This window comes from Taudactylus pleione, unplaced genomic scaffold (genome assembly GCF_031769625.1).
Source record: "Taudactylus pleione unplaced genomic scaffold, aTauple2 ptg000225l, whole genome shotgun sequence".
Classification (NCBI taxonomy): domain Eukaryota; kingdom Metazoa; phylum Chordata; class Amphibia; order Anura; family Myobatrachidae; genus Taudactylus; species Taudactylus pleione.
In genome coordinates this window covers 5530768-5556448 of record NW_028284627.1, presented here as the reverse complement: position 1 = coordinate 5556448, position 25681 = coordinate 5530768, and the positions used below count along the sequence as shown (strand labels likewise).

At 43.1% G+C, this 25681-nt stretch overlaps 1 protein-coding gene across 1 annotated transcript in view; it reads right to left on the bottom strand.

The window, feature by feature from the left end:
- Nucleotides 1-2518: 2518 nt before the first annotated feature.
- The window catches only part of LOC148517225 (tetraspanin-11-like), a 91930-nt gene continuing 68767 nt past the window's right edge, over nucleotides 2519-25681 (bottom strand). The window contains exons 4-8 of the mRNA XM_088478993.1: nucleotides 15456-15530; nucleotides 15164-15268; nucleotides 12357-12515; nucleotides 9157-9243; nucleotides 2519-2709 (exon numbers count right to left, since the gene is read on the bottom strand). Coding sequence (XP_088335119.1) covers nucleotides 2629-2709; nucleotides 9157-9243; nucleotides 12357-12515; nucleotides 15164-15268; nucleotides 15456-15530 — 507 coding nt within the window. The 3' untranslated portion in view covers nucleotides 2519-2628. The remainder of the gene's footprint in view (nucleotides 2710-9156; nucleotides 9244-12356; nucleotides 12516-15163; nucleotides 15269-15455; nucleotides 15531-25681) is intronic.

The window sequence follows — 25681 nt, the reverse complement described above, 5'->3', positions numbered from 1 at the left end:
TCTGTTTGGTTCAGTTTAAATAAAATGTTGCACTCTGCTGTAGTTACAGTTACCTCCGATCTATTTCCCTGTGTTTTGTAGCAAATCCTGTACATAGCATAACTGGTTTAAAAAAAAGAATGTTACTTTTCTTTTAAGTACAGTACAGATAATTTGTACTATATACAGCAGCGATACACATAAGAGAACTGTACAATTTTAACACATACTACTATACAGAGTTAGTTCAATATAAACAAAGCGACATCCCAAGTGTATATTAGTTGACATGTTAAGCATTACACATGTATCTCTCTTGCTCTAACTAATATCTCTATCTATCTATCTATCTACCTACCTATCTATCTATCTATCTATCTATCTTCTATCTATCTATCTATCTATCATCTATCTATCTATCTATCTATCTCTCATATCTCTATCTATCTATCTCTCATAACTCTATCTATCTATTTATCTATCTATCTATCTATCTATCTATCTATCTATCTATCTATCTATCTCTCATAACTCTATCTATCTATCTATCTATCTATCTCATATCTATCTATCTATCTATCTATCTATCTATCTATTATCTATCTCATATCTATCTATCTATATATCTATCTATCTATCTATCTATCTATCTATCTATCTATCTATCTATTATCTATCTATCTATCTATCTATCTATCTATCTATCTATCACCTATCTCATATCTATCTATCTATTATCTACCTATCTATCTATCTATCTATCTATCTATCTATCTATCTGTAACTGTACCTCTTTGCATGCACTCTGTCAAATTTTCTTAACTACACCGCAACAATGTCATACCATGAACTTGATCATGTGACACCGCCAGTTGCCTCCAACCATGCCGCCAAATTACTGTATTTTGGTAGAATGAATTAAAAGCATAGGAGGGCTTTGGGAAACGATGGAGAAGAAAAATGAGACATATAGGACAAAAAGATTGTCAGTGTGCAGACTAGTGGGCTGTGCAGGTAGAATTAGTAACATACAGTATGAGTACACTCATATCTGAATATTTTCATTAGATAAATGCATAGAAAATAGAAATAAAATAAGGAGCCTTTAGTAATAAAACAGGCCGCTATACAAATATGTCCTACACACAGTGGACCCTGTTAGGGGTGCAGCAGGCCCTTTCCTCTGAGCAGCAGACCCCCTCCCCCTCCAAACACCACATCTTACCTTGAGCTGGCAAGCGGGTCCCTCCTCCTACACGCCGCCATCTTCCCAGTGATATTCTGAATATAGCGCAAGTGCACAAGAGAGCAAAGGCTCTGACACGGTGCCAGTCTTTGCTTTCACTGTATGTTGTCATCTTCCTAAAGATGTAACTGGGAAGATGGTGCTGCGGAGGAGGGACCCACTTGTAGGCACAAGGTAAGTATACTCTGGGTGCAGTGTGTATAGTGTGAGGCCCTCCTGCACGAAGGGACCCATGTGCACAGCACACACTGCACTCATCATAAATACGCCTATGAGTGGACCTAGGGGCCCCCTCCTCTCTGGCAATGCAGTAGACTTTGGCTTTGTGACAGAGTCTGCTGCGCATGCACAGATCTCTGGGAGCATGGAGCCTGCACTATGTTCCTAGAGACATCTCTAGTGCACATACACAAATCACAAGGAAAATGGTAGACCGCGCTATTGTCCCGGTAATATCAGTCTGCAGCACCGGCCGACACGGTACTCCAGAGAGGTAAACTGTGATCCGCACAAGCGCAATGAGCAAGTAAAAAAGAGGTACAGTAGGTCTTATGCAGCTGCAGAAGGCATCCATACCGGGCAAGTGCTCGCAGAGACAGACACTTTTTGACAGCGCTGTACCAGCTGAACTACAATGTTAATGTCTAAAAAGAAATCATTTCTTATCATCACGATTTGCAGCAATAAGAAATCATAGTTTACGGGCCAAAAATGTAATCTTAATACGTAAGCTTCTAAATGCCTCTGACAAAAAGTACAGATCTATGTGATCTATGCAGGCTCACAGCTGGTGCAAAATCAATGTCCTTTTGCAAAGAGGAAATGGTCCAATGGTCCATGCATCCCTTAAAGTTTAAAGCACACCACTTTCTCCATCCCTTCATCTCATTCTAATAATGGCAAATGTCTGCTCCTCCTCATATGCCCCCCTAAGCTGTGCTGTGGTGGACGCATAGGTACACATACAGTACCCGCTAAATGTGATCTTGTGCAGTTCCTCATACAGTGGCAGTAATACCGCCAGAGCAGTCCATGCAGTTGTTATGTAGCCCAGCCAGGATGAGCTATACTGCTGCTCCAGGGGCCCCTTACTCAGCTGTTCTGAGCTCTTCTCTCAGCTGAGAGCTGGTAGAGTCCATGACTGCACAAGAGCCATGCTCAGCGCTTATCAGGAGAGCCAGGGACCACTGGAGCAGATGGAACAGCATCAGTGGCAACCACCATTGCCGGGCGCCCATTTCTAATCAATCATGTGAACGCTGCCTAGCACTTTATGTAATGTTGCTGGTTCATAGTGAGTAGATGCCGTATTCAGTACACAGAATGAGTGTCTCCACTGTGTGTAGGTGATGACTGTATGCTAATAAATGATAATAATATATAATAAAACAGTGCATGGCTATTTAGATAGTGTTATACAAATCCTCCTTTTCTTCCTTATAGAGAACGACCAGGAAACAGGCGCTCAGCGTTACCCCAGTCAGCTGTCAAACAGAGAAAAGGAAAATTAATGGTTGTTATGTTTATAAAATATTTCATATATCACCAGACAGATGGCCGAACTCATTGCAGAGAACAGGAAGTGTCAGCAGAAATGAGCAATTTCATTGTAATACAGTATATCTGTCAATGGCAGAAGATGGCATGAAGGGTTAGGAGCCTAATAGGGTCCATCACTACTCATGAGCTACTACTTATCATTTACATCATCTTAGCCAATCCACTCTGATGTCCTTAGCCTAAATCTGGTGTAGCCTCTATCTGCTGAATGTATATGACCATGCCGCATACACAATAAGGAGCTCCGATGGTGGAGCATCTCCAAGTGCAGAGCGAGTCCTGTGTGACAGCAGGCAGAGTCCCCAAGATGCAGCATGATTTGGTGGCAGGGAGGGGGTGGCGCCGGCCTGCATTCTCGTAAACAGGGGCATGTCACCCCCATTTCCTGGGAGTACTGAGGCCAGGATCTGCATCGGAGGAAGCAGATTTCCTGGCATCGCAAGCAGACAGGAGGAGGCCAATCACAATGCTGCATCCTTGGACGCAGCACCCGGATAACAGATGATAACAAGAGGTGTCTTTTTCCTTTAGCGACTCCTGCAGCAGTAGCCTATTTACTGGAGATGTGCGCGGACCCCCGTGTTTTGGTTTTGGTTCAATTCGTCATCGTGTTATGGTTTTGGCAAATCCACCCTCAAGTGTGTTATTTTGGATTCGGTTTTGGATTTCATAAAAATCGATGGAAACAGCTAAAATCATGTCATGTGGACCTGCTTACATGTCATCCAAACCCCGAGTTAGGTTTTTAAATCTGAGTTCCGAACTTACAGCAGACCCAATCTGGGACTCGGTTCCACTCGGAACCCCAAAGTGATTCCAAACTGGGACTTGATTCAACTTGGAACCTCTAAGTTTGGGTGTGTTCGTATTTCAGGAAAACTGAACCTACACATCGCTGCTATTTCCAAAGACGCAGCAGCAGCGATATGTTCTATACCCATCTCTGAATAAGGCATAAAATGCGCTATTTATCACGTACAGCAGGTACAAGCATCGCTGCTATCCTCTGACAGTAAATGCCATCTCAGGTTGGCATTAGGATGGCATTAGTCAACACTTTCCTTAGTGCAACATTGACAAATGCCATCCTAATGGAATTAGGGGTAGATGTACTAAGCGTTGGAGGGAGATAAAGTACCAACCAATCAGCTCCTATAATTTTTCAAACACAGCCTGTAAAGTGACAGGTAGGAGGTGATTGGTTGGTACTTTATCTCTCTATAATTTATCTCTCTCAAAGGCTTAGTACAGGGCTCTTCAAACTTGGCCCTCCAGCTGCTGTGGAACTACACATCCCAGCATGCACTGCCATAGTTTTAGCATGCTGTTATATCAAGAAGGTGGCAGTGCGTGCTGGGATGTGTAGTTCCACAGCAGTTGGATGGCCAAGGTTGAAGACCCTTGGCTTTGTATGTCTTCCCCTTTCAGCGTTGCCATGCCACGTGATGATACCATGCATTGATGGACAACCTACTGCCCTGGCAAGCGGTAAGATTTCTCTTACTGCTGATGCCCAGTGTTGCTGGGGAGCTGAACATTACTCACCTGCCTCAGAGATATCCTTTGATAACTTATGGGAAAGAAGATCTTCTATAGATGCAAAGAGCAGCATTAGATAATCTTTTTTCATAGAGGTCTCAGGGCCTGATTCAACAAGGATCACAAATGCGATTACGCACGCAATCGGCTGATTGTTGCGTTCTACGCATGCATATGTATCGCAGTGCGCGAACTAGCCACTGGGACCCATTGCATAGTGATTGACAGGAAGTGCCATTTGGGGGACTTGACGGGTGGGGGGGGGTAGTCAACAAAACGCAGGTGAGCACTCATGGCGTGCGATGAGGTTAGCAATTCCTGAGTAAGGTCAGACCTTGTGCAAGTGTGTGTGAGGCTGCGATGGTACTCAATGTTACCGATGGTTTTGCAGTCTTGCTAAACATTACGGATGTGTGTAAGGTAAAGTGAGTGTCCTTATGTGGTGCTGCGACAGCATAGCGATCGCACTGGATTAGCATACTTTCGCAGTGAGACTGTGTGCATAATCGCTATTGCATTCGCAGTTGCAATCCGTACTGAATCAGGCCCTCAGTAAGTAGAGCCCTGCTTCTTTTATTTGATTAGTACTGTGATTAGTACTGCTTTTTTGGAACAATTGTGAACCATTTGTATGCATTGCATATATGAGTCTCTGCTAACAAATATTAAGTGTTTTAATGCTGTGATTAATGCTATGTTTAATAAATACTTTACATATTCTTCTTCTTCCTTGTTTTCTAGCCTTTATTTTTAAAGTATGCCTTAAAACATTATGGTATTGGGGGTTTAAATTAGGGATGTGCAGGCTCGGATAGGTTCGAGTTTGCATGTTGAGTTCGGATTTTTCCCTCCAAAAAAACGGAACTCAGAAAGAGGCAAAACGTCATCTTGCATGGACAAACATCATCATTCCTGGACTTTTGTCCAGGAATGATGATGTTCGACCATGCAAGATGACGTTTTGCCTCTTTCTGAGTTCCGTTTTTATTGAGGGAAAAATCCGAACTCAACATGCAAACTCGAACCTATCCGAGCCTGCACATCCCTAATTTAAATACAGCTATGGACAAACATGCCTCAGGAATTTGGATATATAATAAACAGCAATATACATAAGTAATAGATAATACCAAAGAACCTTTGTTAGTGTAAAGTTACATTTTAGATTAACAATAATAGGTAGCCATGTGGTGTATATTTAATCCATTCCTTACTATTGAATCATTATATATGATATTACAAAAGATCTTAATTAAAAAAAAACTTCAAACACCGTCTACATGTATATTTTAATACACTACAGTATTAAAGTATGTTAATATTTACTGAATACTGCAACTATCTCATAGCATCTACAGTAGCATAAGCAAGAACATATCTTGCAAAACTCAAGTTCTTGTTTTACCATGTTTCAGCTTGTAGTACTGCAATTTGTCCACTATGTGGAGGTATTGCCATTAATTTATTTTGGCTATTATGTTCTAGCTGCAATATCAATCTTAATTTTAACTAAGATCTGCTAAAAGCTTTTCACATCTGAAAAGTGGAGATGTTGACCACAAGTGATAAATAAACCATATAATAGTATAATAAAGTTGCTTCTGATAACCCTATTGTTTAAGGGTGATTTGTTTTTAGAATTTAAAAGGAAAATGCAAAATAGTCTCTTCTTTAAAAAGTACCTAAAACAGTGTTTAGATCGTTGGGCAGATTGGACACTTTTTAGCACCATATCGTGTCCTGGAGTGCCGGGAGAGTTCAAGGGAAATCGCTCATGATATTGCATCATGAGCACATCGTCTAGTGTGTACGCACCTTCAGCTGTAGCTATTATAATAGTGATATAACTACTACTGTAATAATAATAATAATAGTAATAATAATAATAAATGCAGTATGCTGTGTGGTACTATTTTGCAATGCAAAGTAGCACGTGTCTGTAGAATAAGTGATGTCTTCGGGGAGCAATAAGTGTTGTGATTGGCCCAAGGCTTAGGAAATGTTCTACTAAAGTGACGTCAGGTGTTATAGTGGCATCATGTGTGTCATTTGAATTCAACGTGTGCATACATATTATACATTGCAGACAGGAGTTAAAAACTTTCACTGGTTTGTAACCAGCTTTTGGCTCCTCTCTGGCACTGCAGTAGATTCTCCTCCGGGAAAATGGCGCCCATGCCTTATTCCCGGGAACATCTTTTCTGCACATGGACGAGTCAAAGGGAAAATGGCCACTGCCATTTTCCCTGTGATGTTTGCTGCTTTGCGGTGCTGGAGAGGCGCCGCCGCTGCCTACTCCATTTGCCGGTCAACCGCTGAGATTTTGTTACCAGTGGGCGCCTAGTGGCAGTCGGAGGCTGGAGCTCACTTTTGAGCTCCGCCTTCCAGCCCCCGCAGTGGTTGAAGGGAGAGATGTCATGACGTCTCTCTCCCATAGCTATGAGGAGCAGTCCGACGGCAGCGGACATACTACCGTGGGCATTGCATAAGGGGCACCACTAATGGGGGCACTGCATAAGGGGCACTGCATAAGGAGCACCACTACTGGGGACATTGAATAAGGGGCACTTCTACAGTGAGCACTATTTGTAAGGGGCACTACTGCTGTGGACATTATGTGTAAGGGGACCTACAGCTGTGGGCATTGTATAAGGGGCACTACTACTGTAGGCATTGTGTATAAGGGGTGCCACGGGGCATTTGCAGGTGTCCCACGAGTTGGTGATCCAGGACCAAATCTAATTATTATGGTCAATGTGAGTGCTGGTGGATGCCAATCATAAAATATGTGGAGAAATAGAAGAGCAACCCTGTCCACCACCACATAACAGACCCTAAGGATGGCAGGTAAGCACAACTTACAGTACTTAATGGAATACTTTTTGCTGAATTTCTAAATAAGAAACTTTTTGCATAGGGGTGCTGTGAAATAAATGCTGAAACTCTAGGGCACCATGATTCAAAAAAGTTTGGGAACCACTGTTGTACTGTTTTTCTCAATATAAATCAAACAGATAAAACAAAATAATTTTATAATTTTGCTTAGAGCACTGTAGGTTATTTTTATTAGCGATAGAACAATGGTAAATAATGTAACCTGAAGACATCTCTATAATGCCACTGAATTATGCCTGAGCCTTTGCTGGTAAAAAAATCCCCAAAAGCCTTTTTTAACACCCTTAGAAAAGTGAAAATTTAAGCAAACATTTTAAAAAAGATCAAATTAAATTGACAGCATTCCAAAGTTTGGTAGGAGTTAGCAGATGTTCCAGAAAAAAGATTGTTTGATTACTTAGATTTCCAACCCCAGTACATAAATCTACAATCAGGGCACAGTTTGGTCCATTTCATCAACTTTTATTTTTGGATCACTATAATAATGTTTTTATTGAATTTCTTCGTGGAAGTAATAACTTGCCTCTTCAATGTATAGCTGAGCTGCAGACATAGCTTTGCTTCTATACCGCAAACATAGATTAAACATAAATCACTACCAATGATTGGAGTTGCTGCATGATACCGGGGTAGATCTGAGTTTTTAGCTTTTACTTAAAGAGAAATCAGCAGGCGTGTAATTCGCAATACGGAGCAATCTATAGCAGTATAACCTTGAGATCGAGCATCTTCAACTGAACCTAACTATCACTCTTCACCTGCAGGCTAAATAGATTTAGGGAAGGTCCGAACAAAAAGGTGACAGAATTTGGGAGGTACTAGCCCTATACCTGTGTAGCCTGCAGGTGGGGAATGATAGTAAGGTGCAGTTGAAATATGCTTGTTCTCAAGGTTATACTGCAATATGGTCACTTTTATTTTGTAAACTGCACTAGCAAAATGTGGGGGTCATGTAATAGCATACTTGCTTACCGGTTTAATATCTTCTCCAGGAGATGCCCAGGGAGGAGATGCAGCTGGCTACTTTGGGGGGGGGACTGGCACTCGCTTCATTAAATCCCACCCCTGTCACAGCAAAATGTCACGTGGGGAAGAGGTGGGGCTAAAATGATGCGATTCGCAGCATTATGTCCCCATCCTGCCCACTTCACTAGGAAGAGAGGGATGCGGAAGATCCACCAACTCTTCTTCCGGGAGTGCCGGGGACTACCCAAAAATCGTGAGTCTCCTGCGACTCAACTTCCGGGAGACTAGGTAAGTTTTTTGGTAATTGGTTCTGAGATTCTCCGAAACCGACTTGATATTGGTGAGTTCGCCTCTAAATTTAAAGTAGCACTCAGTTATGAGGCAGGATTTGGCTTCTAACTGATTGGCGCTTTAAATTTATCAGCAAACTCGCCAAAATCACTCCAGCTTCATAATCTCTGAACCTATTACACAAACTTCCCTACTCTCCCAGAAATTGCTGGAGACTCCCTCTGATTGGAAATGAAACTAGCCAAAGATAAGCTGTGGCCAGCTTAAGGTGTAGCTGAGTTTGTAGATGCATCTAATATTCATTAGAACTGTAGGTACATAAGAGAATAAGGGTATGTTGTTACTGTGTAGAGATTCAGAATGTCGACACTGTAACATTGAATGGTTCTGTGACTGTCGACATGAACTTATTGTAGATATGCAACATGTTGACAATTTAAAAATGTCGATGTTGACTATATTGGTTAGTATTAGGCTGCGATTAGGGTAAAATAGTATTGTCGACATTCTCACTGTCAATAACATTACAGTATGTCAGGGTTGACATTGTGAATGTCAACATGTCAAATGTTGACCTTGAGGCCCTGTCGACATCTTGAACGTCTAACTTATATATCACTCCAGAGAACAAGAAGTGCACCATTCTTTGTCATAAGGTCATGGGCGGCTGGCATACCAACCTGAAAACATGCAATGCCTATAGACACAGCCCCAATGAGCAAGAGATGCTTCTGTAGAAATTCCTCCAGTGTAGCAATACATCCTCCCTGTAAAATAAAAGTGGTATATCACAATGGTAATATCAACAAAAAATATTAATACTGGCGGAAACACTAAGACTTACTAATGTAATCTTATGTCTCATGTACGGGATGTAATCAGGATGCCGGCTGCCTGAATGCCGACACCGAAAGCCCGGCATGGGACTAAAGACAGGCGTCTAAATACCGACGTCTATCATTAACCCCACGCCGCAATCCTGATGCCCGGCATACCGAATATAGGTAAGCCGGACGTCGAGAGCTGTTAGCCGCACGCTGGGAAGGAGGGTGTGAGGCATAGGCACCCCCGGGGGAACTTAGGGTCAGGTACCCCCTGGAGTCTTAGGGTTAGGCACCCCCAAGTGGGGGTTAGGGTTGGGGGCGAAAGGGGAGGGTTAACTATACTTACCAGCCGGCGTCTGGATTTTATGTTGTTGGTGTCGGGATTTGAACCGGCGGCTTTTAAACTGTCTGTATTTCATACCCAACCCCTCATGTACATAACGGCACACTATTGTTGGTATCCCACTAATGTAGTATTGTGTGGCTTGTAGTTTGGATTACTCACATCAGTATCGGACAAGACTCGGGCGTTATATTGAGCCACACTTTGATCCTCCGGCAATCAATGCTATTTTGCCGCACTAATTGGCGCACGACTCTGTCGCTGCACTTCACAAAAAGAGACAGACAGACTATTGCTCCTCAATGTTTGATGCTGATCATTAGAATTGGAGAGTAATGTGAACCAAATGCTGCGATAAGGACCGTGGGCCTGATTCAGAGATGGGCGCAGCGCCAATGTTTACGCAGTTGAGCGATTACTGATGATCTGCGCATGCGCCTGAGTTGCACTGTGCATGCGTCATAATCATTACTGATGTCGCTCGCAATATGGATTTATTCGCAAAGTGATTGGCAGGTGGGGACAATTAGCTGGCAGCAACAGGGGGTGGCGACTCAAATGCAGGTGCGTAACAACCGTTTTGAGGGCCCGTCTTTGCTTGCAATTGTACGCAGTACAAATGGCTCCAGTGACTCAGTTCATGAGACCATTCTGTACCACCGTAGGGTTACTCAGAAGGCCACTTATCGACTGATCTGCGTCCAATGCTGCGTCGTTCTACACAGTCGTTTGGATTTGCAAAGCCGCCAGTGGGGGTCTCAGTACTAATCCTGGTGGCTGCGACATTTGCATATTTATACACAGCTCCAGCAGCAGTGACTTTAGTATCCATCTCTGGATCAGGCCCTGTACCACCTCAGCAGACTGTGCAGTAGCGTTATGAGGGGGGTGCGGGTCACACCCAAGTGACACCAAAATGCCGACACCAAAATGTCGGAGGGGGTGACACCAAAATGCCGGCTCCGCTGCAGTGACAGGAGCCGAGTGCTGCAGTATGACATTCTCCTGCAGCACCCGGCTCCTGTTGTAGAAGAGGAGCCGTCAGTGCAGACTGTCCTCTGGGGGCAGCCCATCGTCTCCGCTGATGCTAGGCTGCCCCCGGAGTGATGTTATCGGGATCCCTTGTGAAGCCACGCCCCCTTTATTAAGGTAACGCCCCTTCTTGGCCAGATGTGCCTCCAGCACGCAGGGGGTATCCAGAATGCGCACCGGGGGTCACCAGACCCGGTGACGCCTCTGAGACTGTGAATATATCTCAATGACCTGTTTCAAAGGTCAGTCCTACCCTTGTGTACTAGCGTGGGCCAGAATGTGCAAGCCCTGAGACGCCTACTTTCACTGCCCATGCATGGTGTAACACCATTTTCACCATCGGTGCAACACCGTGTGCACCACAGACAATTGCACTTGCCTATGGCAGGTGCAGTGTCACTATCTGAATTGTGTCTTCTTTTGCTGCAACTCTGTGAGCCGTATTCAATTAGAGCAGATCCGCAATACTTTACCGCCTCCCAGACTTTTCGCATACATCATGTATTTTGTAGGCGGAAAAGTATTGCGGTCGTGCGCGATAAACTCCAGATACAATATAGAAGTACGCAAACATGGGACCCGGCAAAACTTGAACAGGCGGAAAGTTCTGTCAGATTTGGGGAAATCAGCCTGACACCCCCCAAAAGATGCCCCGATTTGGCTTGCTGAAGGAATTTGGTGTTTTTAAATGGGCTCAATAGCTGCTAAATAGCGTTTTTGTATAAGTGGTGCAGAATAGTATTCAGGAGTATTTTTTCCAGAAAATAAGTTATCTCAGCAAATTTGGGGTACTTGAAAATGGGGGTCAGCATATTTAAAAGTTGCTAAAGTTAAGTTAAAAATATAGTGAAAAATCCACCTGCCGCAAGCCCCTGAAATGAAAAAAACACCTGGGGCATACTTGGGGACCCCCCCAGAGTCAAGTTCGCTAGTGTTTAACTTTGTCCCGCAACATTTGTTTTTTGCCCCCAAATTCAAAGTGATTTTTTGGGGTGTCCTTAAGTGTTTTTTTTTATTTTTGACACAGTTTACCTTTGGGGGACTGTCTGAAGGCTGCAGGGGGGTTCCTGCAACGTTGCACCCCAAAACCCCAATTCTGCACTTTTTTCCGCCTGCTGTTCATAGGCGAAACTGTTTCGCCTGGTACCTTGCATTGACTTTCTGCCTAGGCGTAAAGTCTTCCATATTGAATACAGGGTAAAACCCAAACAGGCGAAAATGACATCATCAGCGAAAAGTTTTCACCAAAAACGGCTTTTCACTTCAAATTGAATACGGGCCTGTGTCCGAGAATGCAGGTGCATTCCCTGATACACTCACCACACTCCCATAACACAGCCTTTTTTGCATTTGCTTCAGGCCACCTCCCAGGAACGCCCATGGTCTTGCCTTGCCTGTTCTGATACCAGCGGCCTTGTACGTGCCATCGCATTTGTGCGTACGCTCAGGCTAATGCACGCACTCTAGGGGCTTTCAAAATATTTTGCGCTATAGCATATAATCACTCAACTGCGCAAACATAGGTATTGCATGTAGTTAGCGTGTACTTCTGAATCAGACACCAAGTGTCATTTTAATATATTTACCCGCAAAATGGGGGAGTTAAACCTTTCATAAGAAAAACAAGTTACAAATTCACAGTCAAATGAAGCTAAAGTCCCTTTAGGCTAAGTTTCCTTACCTCTACTTTGTATATATTAGAGGGGTGGTCCCGTTTTCCGCAGTTTAAAGTTATCGTTTTACAACAACTGTCTGGGACCTTTCTGCCACTTGAAACAGAGTTATTAATATATAAACTGTAACTCCAATCTTCATAACTTCTGCTGCCACAGCACCTAAACTGAGAGACGGATAAAGGTCAATGGTAATTGAAGAGACTTTTTTTTCTTTAAATCAATAACGTTAGAAGCTACCTTGTACCAGCTCAGCAGTAGTCATGTTCAATTAATCTACAGTGCATATATAACTGGGATGTAATTGTGTCAGTAGTGGCCACATGTGATTTAAACTTTTAAATGTGTTTGAAATTCTGTCTTGCTTTAAAATCTATAGGCATGACCTGTGACCGTTATTAATACCCATCTCTTGTACACAGCAGTGTCAGCCATATTGTGTGAGGGTATGCAGCCCAAATTGTACTTCTTGACTTTCTGGCTGCCCACTCCGTGAGGGGGAAGTCAGTTCGGCACAGCAGGGGCTGTTTCAGTGACATAGGTGGGTGATGCAGGGGGTCATGATGGTACCGTGGCTCTATACAGTGCCGAGATTTTCAGGAGCCTCCCTGCCATTCCAGGTGAGTGGGCAAGTATAATGCAGCCCTACAGTATTGCTGACACTGGACTAGGTGAACCTCACGCCCCGGTGATGTCACCGGTATCCAGTAAACTGTATGATTACAGTCTGAGCACAAAATGGCTACCTTTACTGTGTACAGGCAACAGGTAATAATGCAGCCCACATTTTACTCTGCTGGCATGTATTGTTGTTGAACCCACCGAATGGCTGTCCCACTGTCTGTAGGTAATATATACACTTTAAAGTTACTGAAAAATTCCATCTTAGGGAGATATGTACCAAAACTTCCAGTGAGATAAAGTGGAGAAGTTGACCATAGCAACCAACCAGCTTCTAGCTATCATTTATCCAGCACAGTCTATAAAATGACAGAAGCTGATTGGTTTCTAGTATGTGCAACTTTTCCACTTTATCTCTGGCGAAGGGTTTATATATGTCACAGACAGCAAGTCTTTCAAAAGTCAACGTTTCAAAAATAATTATATAGACTAAGACATAGAAATTGCACAATTAACATGACGGGAATGTGGAGCACATGTAATGGTCAAATAGTTATGTCTTTATTATTATTATTATTATTATTATTATTATTATTATTATTATTATTATTATTATTATCTAAATAAATAGCTATTAAAGAAAATGACAGTTTCAGGGGGAATTGTGTACTGTAGGTAACAAAGAAATGTAATGATGTCTTTAAAGTGATTCTCTACTTCAGGATAATCCAAAATTGTAACGGGTGGGATAACATGGGGTATAAAAGAAAACTGCAATATACTGAATAAAAAAATGAGACATTAGACAAACTAGGTTATCAAGTATTCAAGAAGTAATGAGCTGCAGGTGACCCTGTGGGACTTCACCTGCAGCCCCTGACCCCTTCCTGCTTTATGCATCATTTGTACTTTTCACAGTTTTACGCCCTGTTGGTGTCAGCATTTATACTCTGCTTTATGTTCTACGGATTTAACCCTTGTAAGTTACATCCAAGTGATTCGTGCAGTGTGTTTAGGCCGTTAGGTGTATTAGGTGCCTGAAAATATTATTGTACCATTACTTTGGTTTCTAGTCCTGTTTTCATTTAATTGCTATTGTTGAATGTACATAAAAACCTTGTTTGAGGGTACTGATCCTCAACAAAATAGGTAATAATGGACTTTTGTGCATATACAGATGTGTCCTCTTACATCATTACCGATCACGCTACAAACGTGCGCATGCATGGGCAATGAGATTACCAGCAGCAGCGTACGCTACAATATGCTATGGCGTGCACTGCGATCGCACCATGCAATCCTATGGAGACGCGAGTGCGTACGCAGTGCGCGTATCCGTTCGTGGGTGCACGCCTCACGCCATGTGTGACACGATTTGCCACGTACGCACCAAAGATGCAAGAGGACATATCTGTAGTGTGTTGTACAAAATGGGAGAGTGAGGAAGCATAGACCCATAAGGCTGTGGTTTGAAGACATATGGTTTAAGAAAAAAGGTTAAAGTGACGAAAATAGTATAAAAGTATAATTAATATAGCTCTATTACAGATGTAACATAATTTTGAAAACTTCTGGAAGCGTTTCTGCCATTTTATTTGTTAAAGAGAATTAATTTTTAATTAAAGTTTGTAACTGTCAAAATATGGTACCACATTGTACGCGTCTAATGCTGAGCATACACTATACAATTATCTGTCAGATATCTGTCCAATCTGGCTGGTTGAAATAAACCTTGTTATGTTTGGGATCAAATGACAATCAACCATTTGCTCACATACACTGAAAAAAAGACAAAAATGGTCGTTCAGACAAATTGGTTAAAACACACAAATTGAACCAATTTGAACAATTGTTTTTTGTCCGTTTTCCAGTGTTTAAAACCATATGATCGACTGCCATTTGCTCCCATATATTACCAGGTTTTCATTCCAACCAGCCAGATTGGACAGATATCTGACAGATAATTGTATAGTGGATGCCCAGCATAAGAGATGTGAATGTGGTACAGCTACTTATAGGGGAGAAGAAATAATGAAACCTTAATCTAAAGAAGCTGCAGCAGAAAGCCAGAGGGTGACTGGACAACAATATAATATTTGTGCATCATCTAAGAACATTGTTTATGTCACCATTGTGGTCATTTAAATGAAAGTCATTTTGCAAACTATGCATATAATAAAATGGAGCTACTTACGTCTTGTTGTAGATGATCAATGGCAAACGTCATATCTTCCATCCCAACCTGGGCATAATTATGTATAATTGTCTCGTTAAGACTTTCTTTAAGTTCTTCACTTATCTAGTAAGTAAGAAGACATGTTAAATATGTTTCCTATACTGTAGTGTGGCCAACATTTGCTTTTTAAAAAGGGATTCATTATTTATACAAAATATGAGTTATTGCACCTTACTGTAAATAATATAATGGTATATCCTATGATGTAGATTATAATTCTTTTATCATTTATATATATAATAATGCTTACTGTGTCATAGTATATGTATGCAAGAACACCGGCTGCGAGCTCTGCCGCATAAACTGAAATCAGAATTGACAAATACTGGAAGAGAAAGAGAACACATGTAAGACTATACAATGGTAAAGGTGAAAATGTATATATAAATGTATATATATATATATATATATATATATATATATGAAAGGGCCCAGACCATGCACTTTCTAATGCAGGGATGGGGAACCTTTTTTCTGCAGAGGACCATTTTGATATATATTATTCGTGGGACGGTGCAGGCCACGCCCACTCCATGTGATGTCACACGGGGACGAGGCCACAATTGCCAGTGATTACAGCAATGCCTCGAGAATCCTGAAGATGCTCCGGGAGCTGTAAGGGCAGTGGTCTGACCGTCTGAAGCGTCCTAAGGACATTCCAGGCGGCACTGCTGCATAGATTCTGGCTGCAGGGTACCATTCTAGGCACCCTGATAGCCAGATGAGGCTAGCAGCAAAAAGCTCCCAGGGCCAGACCAAATGATTCCGAGGGCCTTATACGGCCCTCGGTACGCCACCACTGCTCTAATGGTTAGCCTAGCCTCTGTGGTGGCTGGCCACACCCCTCTGGAGACTGGTCACTCCCCTTAGATATGAGCCCCTACAACTGCATTCCCTGTTGGGCACTTTGGGGGAGATGTATTAACGGCAACATCGCCGTTGCGGTACATCCCCCCCGACTTCGAGTACATACCGCGGTTCATTACCGCGGTATGTACCAAGGATTTCGCAAAGGACAGCTCTCTCAATGAGAGCTGTCCTTTGCGATGCTGCCGGGCAGAGGGACTTCCGGGTTGAACACCCAGAAGTCCTTCTGCGCATGCGCAGAAGGACGCGGGCCGCTGGGGATCATGGGAGGGATCCGATCGGATCCCTCCCGGCCCCGAGCGTCGCGCTAAGAAGCCCATAGGCTTCTATTGGGTAACGCCTCCTGAAGGTGGCGTTACCTAGCGACTCGAAGCAGCAGAATGCAGCGCATTCTGCTGCTTAATACATACGGGGAATGCGGTAAAATCCCCGAAAACGGCATTTTCGGGGGTTTTACCGCATTTTGCCGTTAATACATCTCCCCCTTTATGTCAAAGTTCATCACTGCCCCCTTTATGGCACATATTATATACCATTTTGCTCCCCATTGCATGAAATGTGGAGGAATGCTACATAAACTCAGGGAGGGGATAATTGGAAGGACATAGTGGGGATGAATTGTGCAGTAGTGCTGCAATATTCTGCTGTGACTATACCATATAAAAATACATGTGGTGGATAATGAATGGGACATTGTATAACACCATACTTGCTGACTCTCCCAGAATGGCCGGGGGGCTCCCAAAAATCAGGTGGCGGTCCTCGCCCCCCACGAGAGGTCAAGTCTCCTGGCCTAGCCACCCGTGAAAAATCCCTCTCACCCTTGCCGCAGCCTAGCCACCCACTTAACGAGTAAATTGGACGGTCCAGGGGGGCGATACCGCAATTTTGTGCTGAATCGCGTCATAGTGCTGGAAAACTCTGCATTGTTTAGCGGGGGTGGGGCCGCGATGACGAGATCATGTCGCCATGCCCTGGCACCGCCCACAATTGCTTTTGCCACATACCCTGCAGCACCTACCTGCCTACGCCTTCCAATTTAAATCTGCCCCATCTACAGTGCTACAAGGTTTTGTCAAGGTGCAAATTTGCTCTTTTTTTTTGTTTTGCTTTCAGTCCCATTAACACAAATCTTCAAAATATGTAAATCTGATTGTAGGATAAGATCTGTTTATAATGATTAGAACATTCTAACATTTGACATAGTCACATTACTAAGATAATATTCTAAACTATAATTTTGTATTGCCAGGCAGTGCGACAGATGGTATAGATTAGCCATGCCATGCGCAGCATTTTATTTAGTATTTTGAATAACAAGTGGCACTTAGGTGCCAGGGGATAGCAATGCAGAAGTTCAAGACAACCTAGTTTACATACAATAATAATCATTTACATTTATACATATCAAGTGGGACATCAGTGTGAAAATAAAAACATTTATAATTTTTTTTCTAGTAATAACTAACTATGTATCGTAATCTACCATTTACAAGGTACAGTAGGAAGGAGCAGCTCAGTGGTTAAGAGTGCTGCCTGCGTAATTCCAAAAATATTAAAGCAATTTATTTTATAACTCAAGAAAATGTGCAGAAATTAAAAATATTTATTTTGTAACACAAAATCATCTTTGTAGCCAACAATAGACTAATTTTGTAACACAAAATTGAATTTGAAACATACAATAAACAGTTACATCTTTAAAATGATGCAAGTTGCAGAACAGTGGAATACAAAATAATTTTGACTCCCTAGATTCTGTCATACATAATTACAAAATAATTTTGACTCCCTAGATTCTGTCATACATAATTACAAAATAATTTTGACTCCCTAGATTCTGTCATACATAATTACATAATAATTTTTATGCAACACATTATTTCTGACTTCTAGATATATTTTACAAAATTGTTTTCAACGTTATATTTTAATGAATAAGAAATACAAGTTCTGTTTACTTAGGCATACCTGCCAACCATCCCATATTTGGTAGGACAGTCCTGATTCATGGACCTCAAAAGGGGCAGCGTTTTAGCCAAAAGTGGACATTTCTGGTGGGTAGGGGCAGGGGTTTGTATTTTGAGGTGGAATTTGGGTGTTTTGAGGGCAGGACTTAAGTTATCCCAATTTTCATATGCAATATCGGATACGTAATAAACTGAAATAAAGCAGAGCAATCCCAGTCTCATTTATAATTTCCCATGAAATACCACCTACTTTCATCTTATAGGATTCTATGCACAGAAACAGCCTGTCATTCAACTAGAGATACTCCCCTTCCTTTAGTAACTAGGTTAGCCTGCCATATCTTACCCAAAACTCTGGGTGCTTATATGCCCTGTATTTTAAGATATGTCTGTCTCACATTTAATCATTCCTTTTTTTTTTGCCATATGTCTGCATACATTCAATGAGGCCCATTTTCTGCCCATATCGATCATTCTGCATCACACTAACAGGGAGATGTATCAAGCCTTGGAGAGAGATAAAGGACCAACCAATCAGCTCCTGACAGTCATTTTTTCAAACACAGCCTGTAAACTGACAGTTGGTTGATACTTTATTTCTCTCCAAGGCTTGGTACATCTCCCCCCAAAGGTTTGACTAAGGTCATTCATATATACAGGACTGCGGCGACTGCATGGGATTAATAGCTTGCGCCTTATGATGTATAGTCCTGAGTGAATCAGTGAGTCCTCAGCTGAATGTAGGCTTGCCGCAGTAATGCGCTAATTCATGGTCACGGATTGTCTACACAATACATGCATGCACAGGATGTCATCAATAGAAACAACATTGTAAGTCTGAATATCATTGTTACCGAGCTCCTTGACTGCATGAGTCCTTGCATAACGTACACGTACAATATGGGACGCAATGACATTTACTGTCTAGTGGCCTGATTCACTACTGGATGCAACTGCAATTACACACACGGCCGATTGTTGCGTACTGCGCATGCATTGCAGTGCGCACGCGCGAACTATCCATTGCGATCGGGACTGCGATCACAGTAACTACGCAGACCCATCACAGAGTGAATGACAAAAAGTGCCATTTGTGGGTGGTGGCGGAGGGGGGTGGTCAGCCAAACGCAGGCGTGCCAGTGCGTTTCAACACCGTTGCATGTCCGTGCATAAATTATCCACTGCGATGCCGTACACAGCCTGAAGCGCGCGTGGTTGTAAGCAATTTCTGAATAAGGTCAGATCTTGTGCAAGTGTGCGTGAGGCTGCGATGGTACTGGATTGTACTGATGTTTAGCAGTCTTGCTAAACACTACGGATGTGTGTGAGGCAAAGTGGGGCATCCTTATGTAGTGCTGCATATGGTATTGCGATCGCAATGGAATAGCATAGTATCTACTGTGTGCGTAATCGCTATTGCATTCGCAGTTGCATTCCATAGTGAATCAGGCCAAAGTCATAGAGATGTTACAAATCATTAGGAATAGATTTTAGCAAGTAGAAAATATAGGGCCTGATTGAGAGTTGTACGTTATGCCGATACTCTCGCAGTTGTGCAATTACCATCTGACTACGCATGCGTCACAGCCACAATGCGCACGCATGGAGGTTTGATTGCGAATACGCTAGCCCAGAGGATTTATTAGCAAGTGATTGACAGGCAGGGGCCATTTTGTGGGAGGTAACGGGGAGTAGGGAATAAATGTGGGCGTGTAGTGACCGTTTTTGGGAGGTGTACCAGCTGCCGCCTGCAGGAAACATGGCTCCGGCGTCTCGGTTATGGTGGCTATTCTGACTGACCATAGACTCCGGAAGTTGATGTTTGCCTAACCTGCGTCGCATGCTGAGTATGTGGAAGCAGGTGCGGACAGCTGCGATGACTCAGGTGGGCGTCTCAGTAAATGCGACGCTGTTGAATTAGCATATTTTCGCACATCCACAGTTGCGAAAGTCATAGCTGCGGGAGCATTAGCGTACAACGGTGTATCAGGCCCGTAGACTGAATCATAGATGAAGCATATGGATGAATCTGTCTGTACTAATAATGGAAAATGAACAGATTTGATGTCTGTGGGCTGTAGTGCTGTGAGCTCAGCAGAAATCTGTGCATTTCACAACTCCTAAGGAGACATTAATTCTTAGAAGAAAATGAGTGGGATCAGACTTTAACGTGGGACTCACCGTCAGAGAAGAAAGGAGCCGGCTTATCGCAAAGCCACCTGCAGTGATGAAAGAGGCGCTAGTGGTATATTTAGCACGCTACGTGCATGGGTAATAATGACATTCTGTACAGAAATCTAAAAAGGCAAAACTGTACCCACACTGAAAACATTACATGATAAGAAGTCAGTTTTTCCTCTGCACTATCTATTTGTGTGGATAAAGCTCATGTTTTGATCTCTGACTTTACAAAGGAATCTAATTGTGTGTGTCATCATGTCCCGATGCTGGAAACACGTAAGTACGGGCTATGCAGAAACGTAAGCATTTCAGCTGCATTTCCACCTGTGACTGAGGAGGCTTAACCAGGGGCACTATACCTCTATAAGGGTGCATAGTATACATATGGGCCCCTGGCTTCAGGAGGGGCCCACACCAAACACATTGCACTTATTCAATAATTTACCTTCTGTGACAGTTTCCTCCTACTCAAAAAAATTGCATTGGTATGAGAGAGAGCCCTGCTCAGACCCACACATGGGCCACTCCCCATCATAAGGTGCCCCTGGGTGTAACTGGGTTGTATTGGGGTGTTCTGTGTGGGCATGTATAAGGAATACGTTCTATGCAGAGTTATCTCTAAGTGTAAATATGCCTGTTTTACAGCAGTATAGGCTGGTGCATGCAGAGCCATAACAGGGCATAAGGGGTAGTGGGGTCTATTTACTAAGCAGTGTTAGGAGACAGAGTGAAAAGTGATAAGTCTGTGATAAGTGCCAGCCAATCAGCTCCCAACTGTCATCTCACAGGCTGTGTTTGAAAACTGACAGTTGGGAGCTGATTGGCTGGCACCTTATCACTTTCTTATCACTTTTCACTCTGTCTCCTAACACTGCTTAGTAACTAGACCCCTTAATCCGCTCTGTGTCAGCCGCCCCCTTAGTCATTACGGAGGGGACAGGTCTGGTAGTACCGGGATATGCAGCGCTGACTGATCAGCTGCACAGACTGTAAGGTGCCTGCTTAGAGCGTCCGGGTGATCCTGGCTGCAGAGTGTAATTCCAGGCAAACTACTAGCCAGAAGCCAGGGCAGTGAGACGGTGACAGTGCTGCCCACAGAGCCCTGCACTTTGGCACTGTTCAAACTCCCCTAGTGACGGCCCTGAGTGTATGAGTGCCCAGAAAACGATAACAAGAAGCAAATGAAGCATATGCATGTAGGGATGTGAACCACAAAGACATGTACATCACTGCATGTGAGCAAATATACACATTTATTTCCGTGCACACAATGCCGGACCACCAATGGCCGAATAGCATCAGTAGAGTCCACAAAGACTCACACCTTCAAGGTTGGGGGTTGTTTGACTCTATGCAATGGGCACAACAAGCATCTATGGGTGAAACTCAGTAATACAGATCTAGTGCCACCCACTTCCACTATGTCCTTTGCAGTTCTTCCTGTTCTTTCACAACCCGATTTTCCCATTTACCTGGCAGTCATAAATGTGCCTTCTCCACCCCATCAATCTCATTTACATACCCTCATAACGCAAAACAAAATATCCTTTCTACAGCTGGGTGCAGAATGAAGTATTTGGACTCAATCCAATTAGGTGTGAAGAGTGCGAGTTGCCGTTGTCATGAAGTTAAAACGTCGCTGGAAACGGCATCACATCTTACACCCCACATGGCCGGCTCCAAGCTCGAATTCGCACAATTTTGCTCAGAGTCCTATGGAGCTGTGAGCACTTTTCTGCGAGTTCGGGCTGCCGTAAAGTTTGGCTGTTGCCGCGATGACTCACACCCACGAGATCATCGCGGCTAATCGGATTGACCTGGTAGTCCTCAAACATCAGAATAGATCCCATTCTACCCAGCTCCTCATATCAGTTGATGCTATATTTTACACCTGCCATAGACACCACCAGGGTTGGACTGGTCCACAGGGGTACAGGGGAAATCCACAGTGGGCCCCACTGCCTGAGGGCCCCACCCCCTCCTCTAGGGGTCAGGTGCCAGACTATGCACTGAATTGTACATTGTTACTCTATTAGAGGGTCAGCTACCTGATGGAGCAGGACCACTGATGAACATCAGTTCTTGATTTGTGTCTATAGAAACCACACCAAGATTTGCCTAATGATTAGTCAATCAACTATGGTGACTGGTCACTCCCCCTCTGGTGGATGACCACACCCTATCTCTACATTTCCCTGGCGGCCCCTTTATGCCCCAGTCCAACACTGGACACCACCATCATAATCTCAAATCAGTTCACTTTCAGAATGGGCATATTTGTACAAAAAAAAGCAGAATGGCATGACAAAATGCAACTGAATGTAAAAGCCTACATTTTTTGTTTGCCCATAACAGGTGACATAAGATGCACAATCTTGTGCCTCTATTTTAATTATATTTTTCTCCTTTTCTTATTTTTGTCTTATCCATTAGAAACAAGAATACAATGTTTGTATTATACTTAACAACAAGTAAAGCACAGAAAAATCTTAGGAAACTAATCTTATTATGTTTTATTATTTTAATATGGTAATAGTTCTATAAGAATTGTTTGTCAAAACAGTAGCTACAATATTAGATCCTTACAATGACAAATTGCTCACAGTCTGGGGAATGGGCCCCTTGATAAGACTCAAGGAGATTAGTAAGGGGAACTTACAGTATTAAAGTTTTTAAAAAGTTTACACCGTCTTCTGGGGAATCAATGTTCCTTCTAATGTGAATTTTATCTTCCATAATTAGAGCTTCAATTTAGAGACATTATTGTCACTCATATTTTTTCTAAGTAATTAGAAAATCAATTAATTTTAATGTTCGTTGTTGTAGCAGCTTCTTTCAGGATACATCTCCTAACTGAATTAACAGTGAAGTCATATAAACAGCACCAGCAAAAATCACAAAATGGAATGTCTGCCAGTTAGGCATCTGGGCAGGGTGAATTAGGGGTCCAGCCTGAAACGTAGGCACACTATTGTCCAAAGGCAAGCCAGAGCTCTACAGCAAAATTTGTGTGAGGGTCCTGCAGTGCTGGACCGCCTTTGGTCTTCTCAAGAGCAGAGCTGGAGGCAGGACTGACAATGCTGTGACTTTCACACCTCTGTTCCCTGTTGCGGCCGTACAACATGCAGTGGGGGAAATTCTCCCACTGTTAAATAGAGATGGCTAGTGAGTGAGTGTCTCAACACAATGACTTGAATCAATTAGATGTTCGAATAATTTGAGTTACTCAAACTTTGGGGTGTCAAGACAGTCACCTCTCTAGCCTCTCACAGTTCCCTAGTCAGAGGGAGCCAGGAGGCAGAGGTAAACAGTGTGTTATTACTGTAGTCTGCGGCAGTTCCAGGAGTCGGGACTCGGGTGAATCATCATTTATGTGATCCTGCCAGTGTGCCTGCCTTCACTCACTCCATTTGGGAGTCAGCAGTGCAGGTCTGTGGGGGGCGGAGCTATGACTCATTTAGAGTCGCGCCGCTAGAGCTGGGTCCCGGGGTGTGCACTGACTCGGGAGAGTCCGTGCAGATGAATCAATCAGCAGCAGTGCGGGGCTGTGAGGGGCGGAGCTATCAGTGACTGACCCGCAGTTGCTGATAGCCAATGCTCAGTCAAAGAGTCGTGTCCAGAGACACTGTGAGCTGAGCCATGTGGCTCAACTCAGTAGAGTGAATCGCTCTGCCCATGTCCACTGTTAAACACTCCTTCTTGCCACACTTCCCAACATTGGACGAGAGGCGTGACTGCCTGATAATGGTGGTGAAAATGCGCCAGATAGGCTTGCTTAGCAGGAAAACACCTTATTGCTGCATGAAGCTGAGGTACCTGCTTGTACACAGCGTACAACAGGGCAAATACCTCCCAACTTCCCACAGATTGATATGTATATCTCGGGATCACGGGACAGTCCCTTCAAAATGCGACTGAGGTGCCAAAATTAGGAGGCATGATCGGGATGTATGATTTTGCACAGTGTTTCCTAATGAAAATATGAGAATTGCATTACATCTGAGCAGAGTGCCATGGAGGTGCCCTTATCTTGCCTTATACAATCTATCATAAAACATGTATTATGTGTCCCTTGCTGTATAATGCAAATACGGTAATTATCAAGCATCATTAGTTCTCCCAACTAGGGAAATATCACACATGTACACCTTTCTACCAAGAAAGTTGTCATTTATAAATGTATTGCCTTAATTTTGCTGCCTGCAGACAGCTTCCCGCCAGGTACGGTACACAGCACATTACTGTATCTACTGTATCTAAGATAAGACCAAAGGCTGTTTGGCTACATCCTCCATCGATACAAATCCAGTCCACCATTGTGACTGCTGACATTGGGGTTGTCGTCATGGTGACTGCATTCCATATCTATGTTTACTCTGGTAACATTATATACTTAATTAAATAACTATTTTAAAATGTAAGATTTTTAAAAGCCTTTTATTTTATTTTTTTGACAGTAAAGTTGTATGTCACATGACCTTATTTACAGTACATACTGTAATCAGGTGTAGGCAACGTGTAGCACTCTAGCTGCTGTGGAACTACACATCCCAGCATGCACTGCCATAGGTTTGCTGTTGGGGCATGCTAAAACTGCGCCAGGGCATGCTGGGATATATAGTTGCACAGCAGTTGGACGGCCAAACCTTGATCTTGTTGAAAGTTGGGGATCCCAAATAGTTTCTCCAGTACACGTCTTACAGGTCTGTTTAACAAGCCATTTCTACTGTTTTAAGAATCTATTTTTCTATGAATAAAGCCAATGTGTTAAGCTACTCAATAGGAGTGCGTAGTGGGGTGCATAAGCAGCCTTTGTGCTCAGAGTTTTGCCTCTGTGTTACCTGTAGGAGTTATATCCACACACAATAAAAACGTGCTGTGTTATTAATAATTCTTTTATTCCCTCTCTGCCTACTTATGACTTGTCTGTACTTCCTAATCCTACACAAACAAGTCCCACAGGGATAGAGAAAGCCCAGAGGCACCTTGCAGTGTATCGCTGGCAGGGGCTCTGATAATCCTCTAAAAGTGGTCCTGGCACCATAAATTAATATTTTAAACATTGTCTGTTTATTTTGCAGGCATTTACATTTTTAATACAATCCACAGGTCATGAAGGTGAAGTGATTACCTCCCCTTGGGCAGCAGTGGGGGCGTTATAATTATTAATATGAATAAAATAAATGTGTACTTGCATTTTCTATACAGTACATCTCTATATACAGTTGTACACAATCCCCAGTACTTTTATTTTGTTCCCCACTCACACCCTCTATTAACACTCAGGGGTCTATTTACTAAGCTGCGTTAGGAGATAAAGTGAACGGTGATAAGGTACCAGCCAATCAGCTCCTAACTGTCATTTTTCAAACACAGCCTATGCATGCATTCCGACATTTAGCCCCCTCCTTCCGGGAGGGAGCTGTCGGACTTACAGGGCTGGGGGCGTGATGTGGCC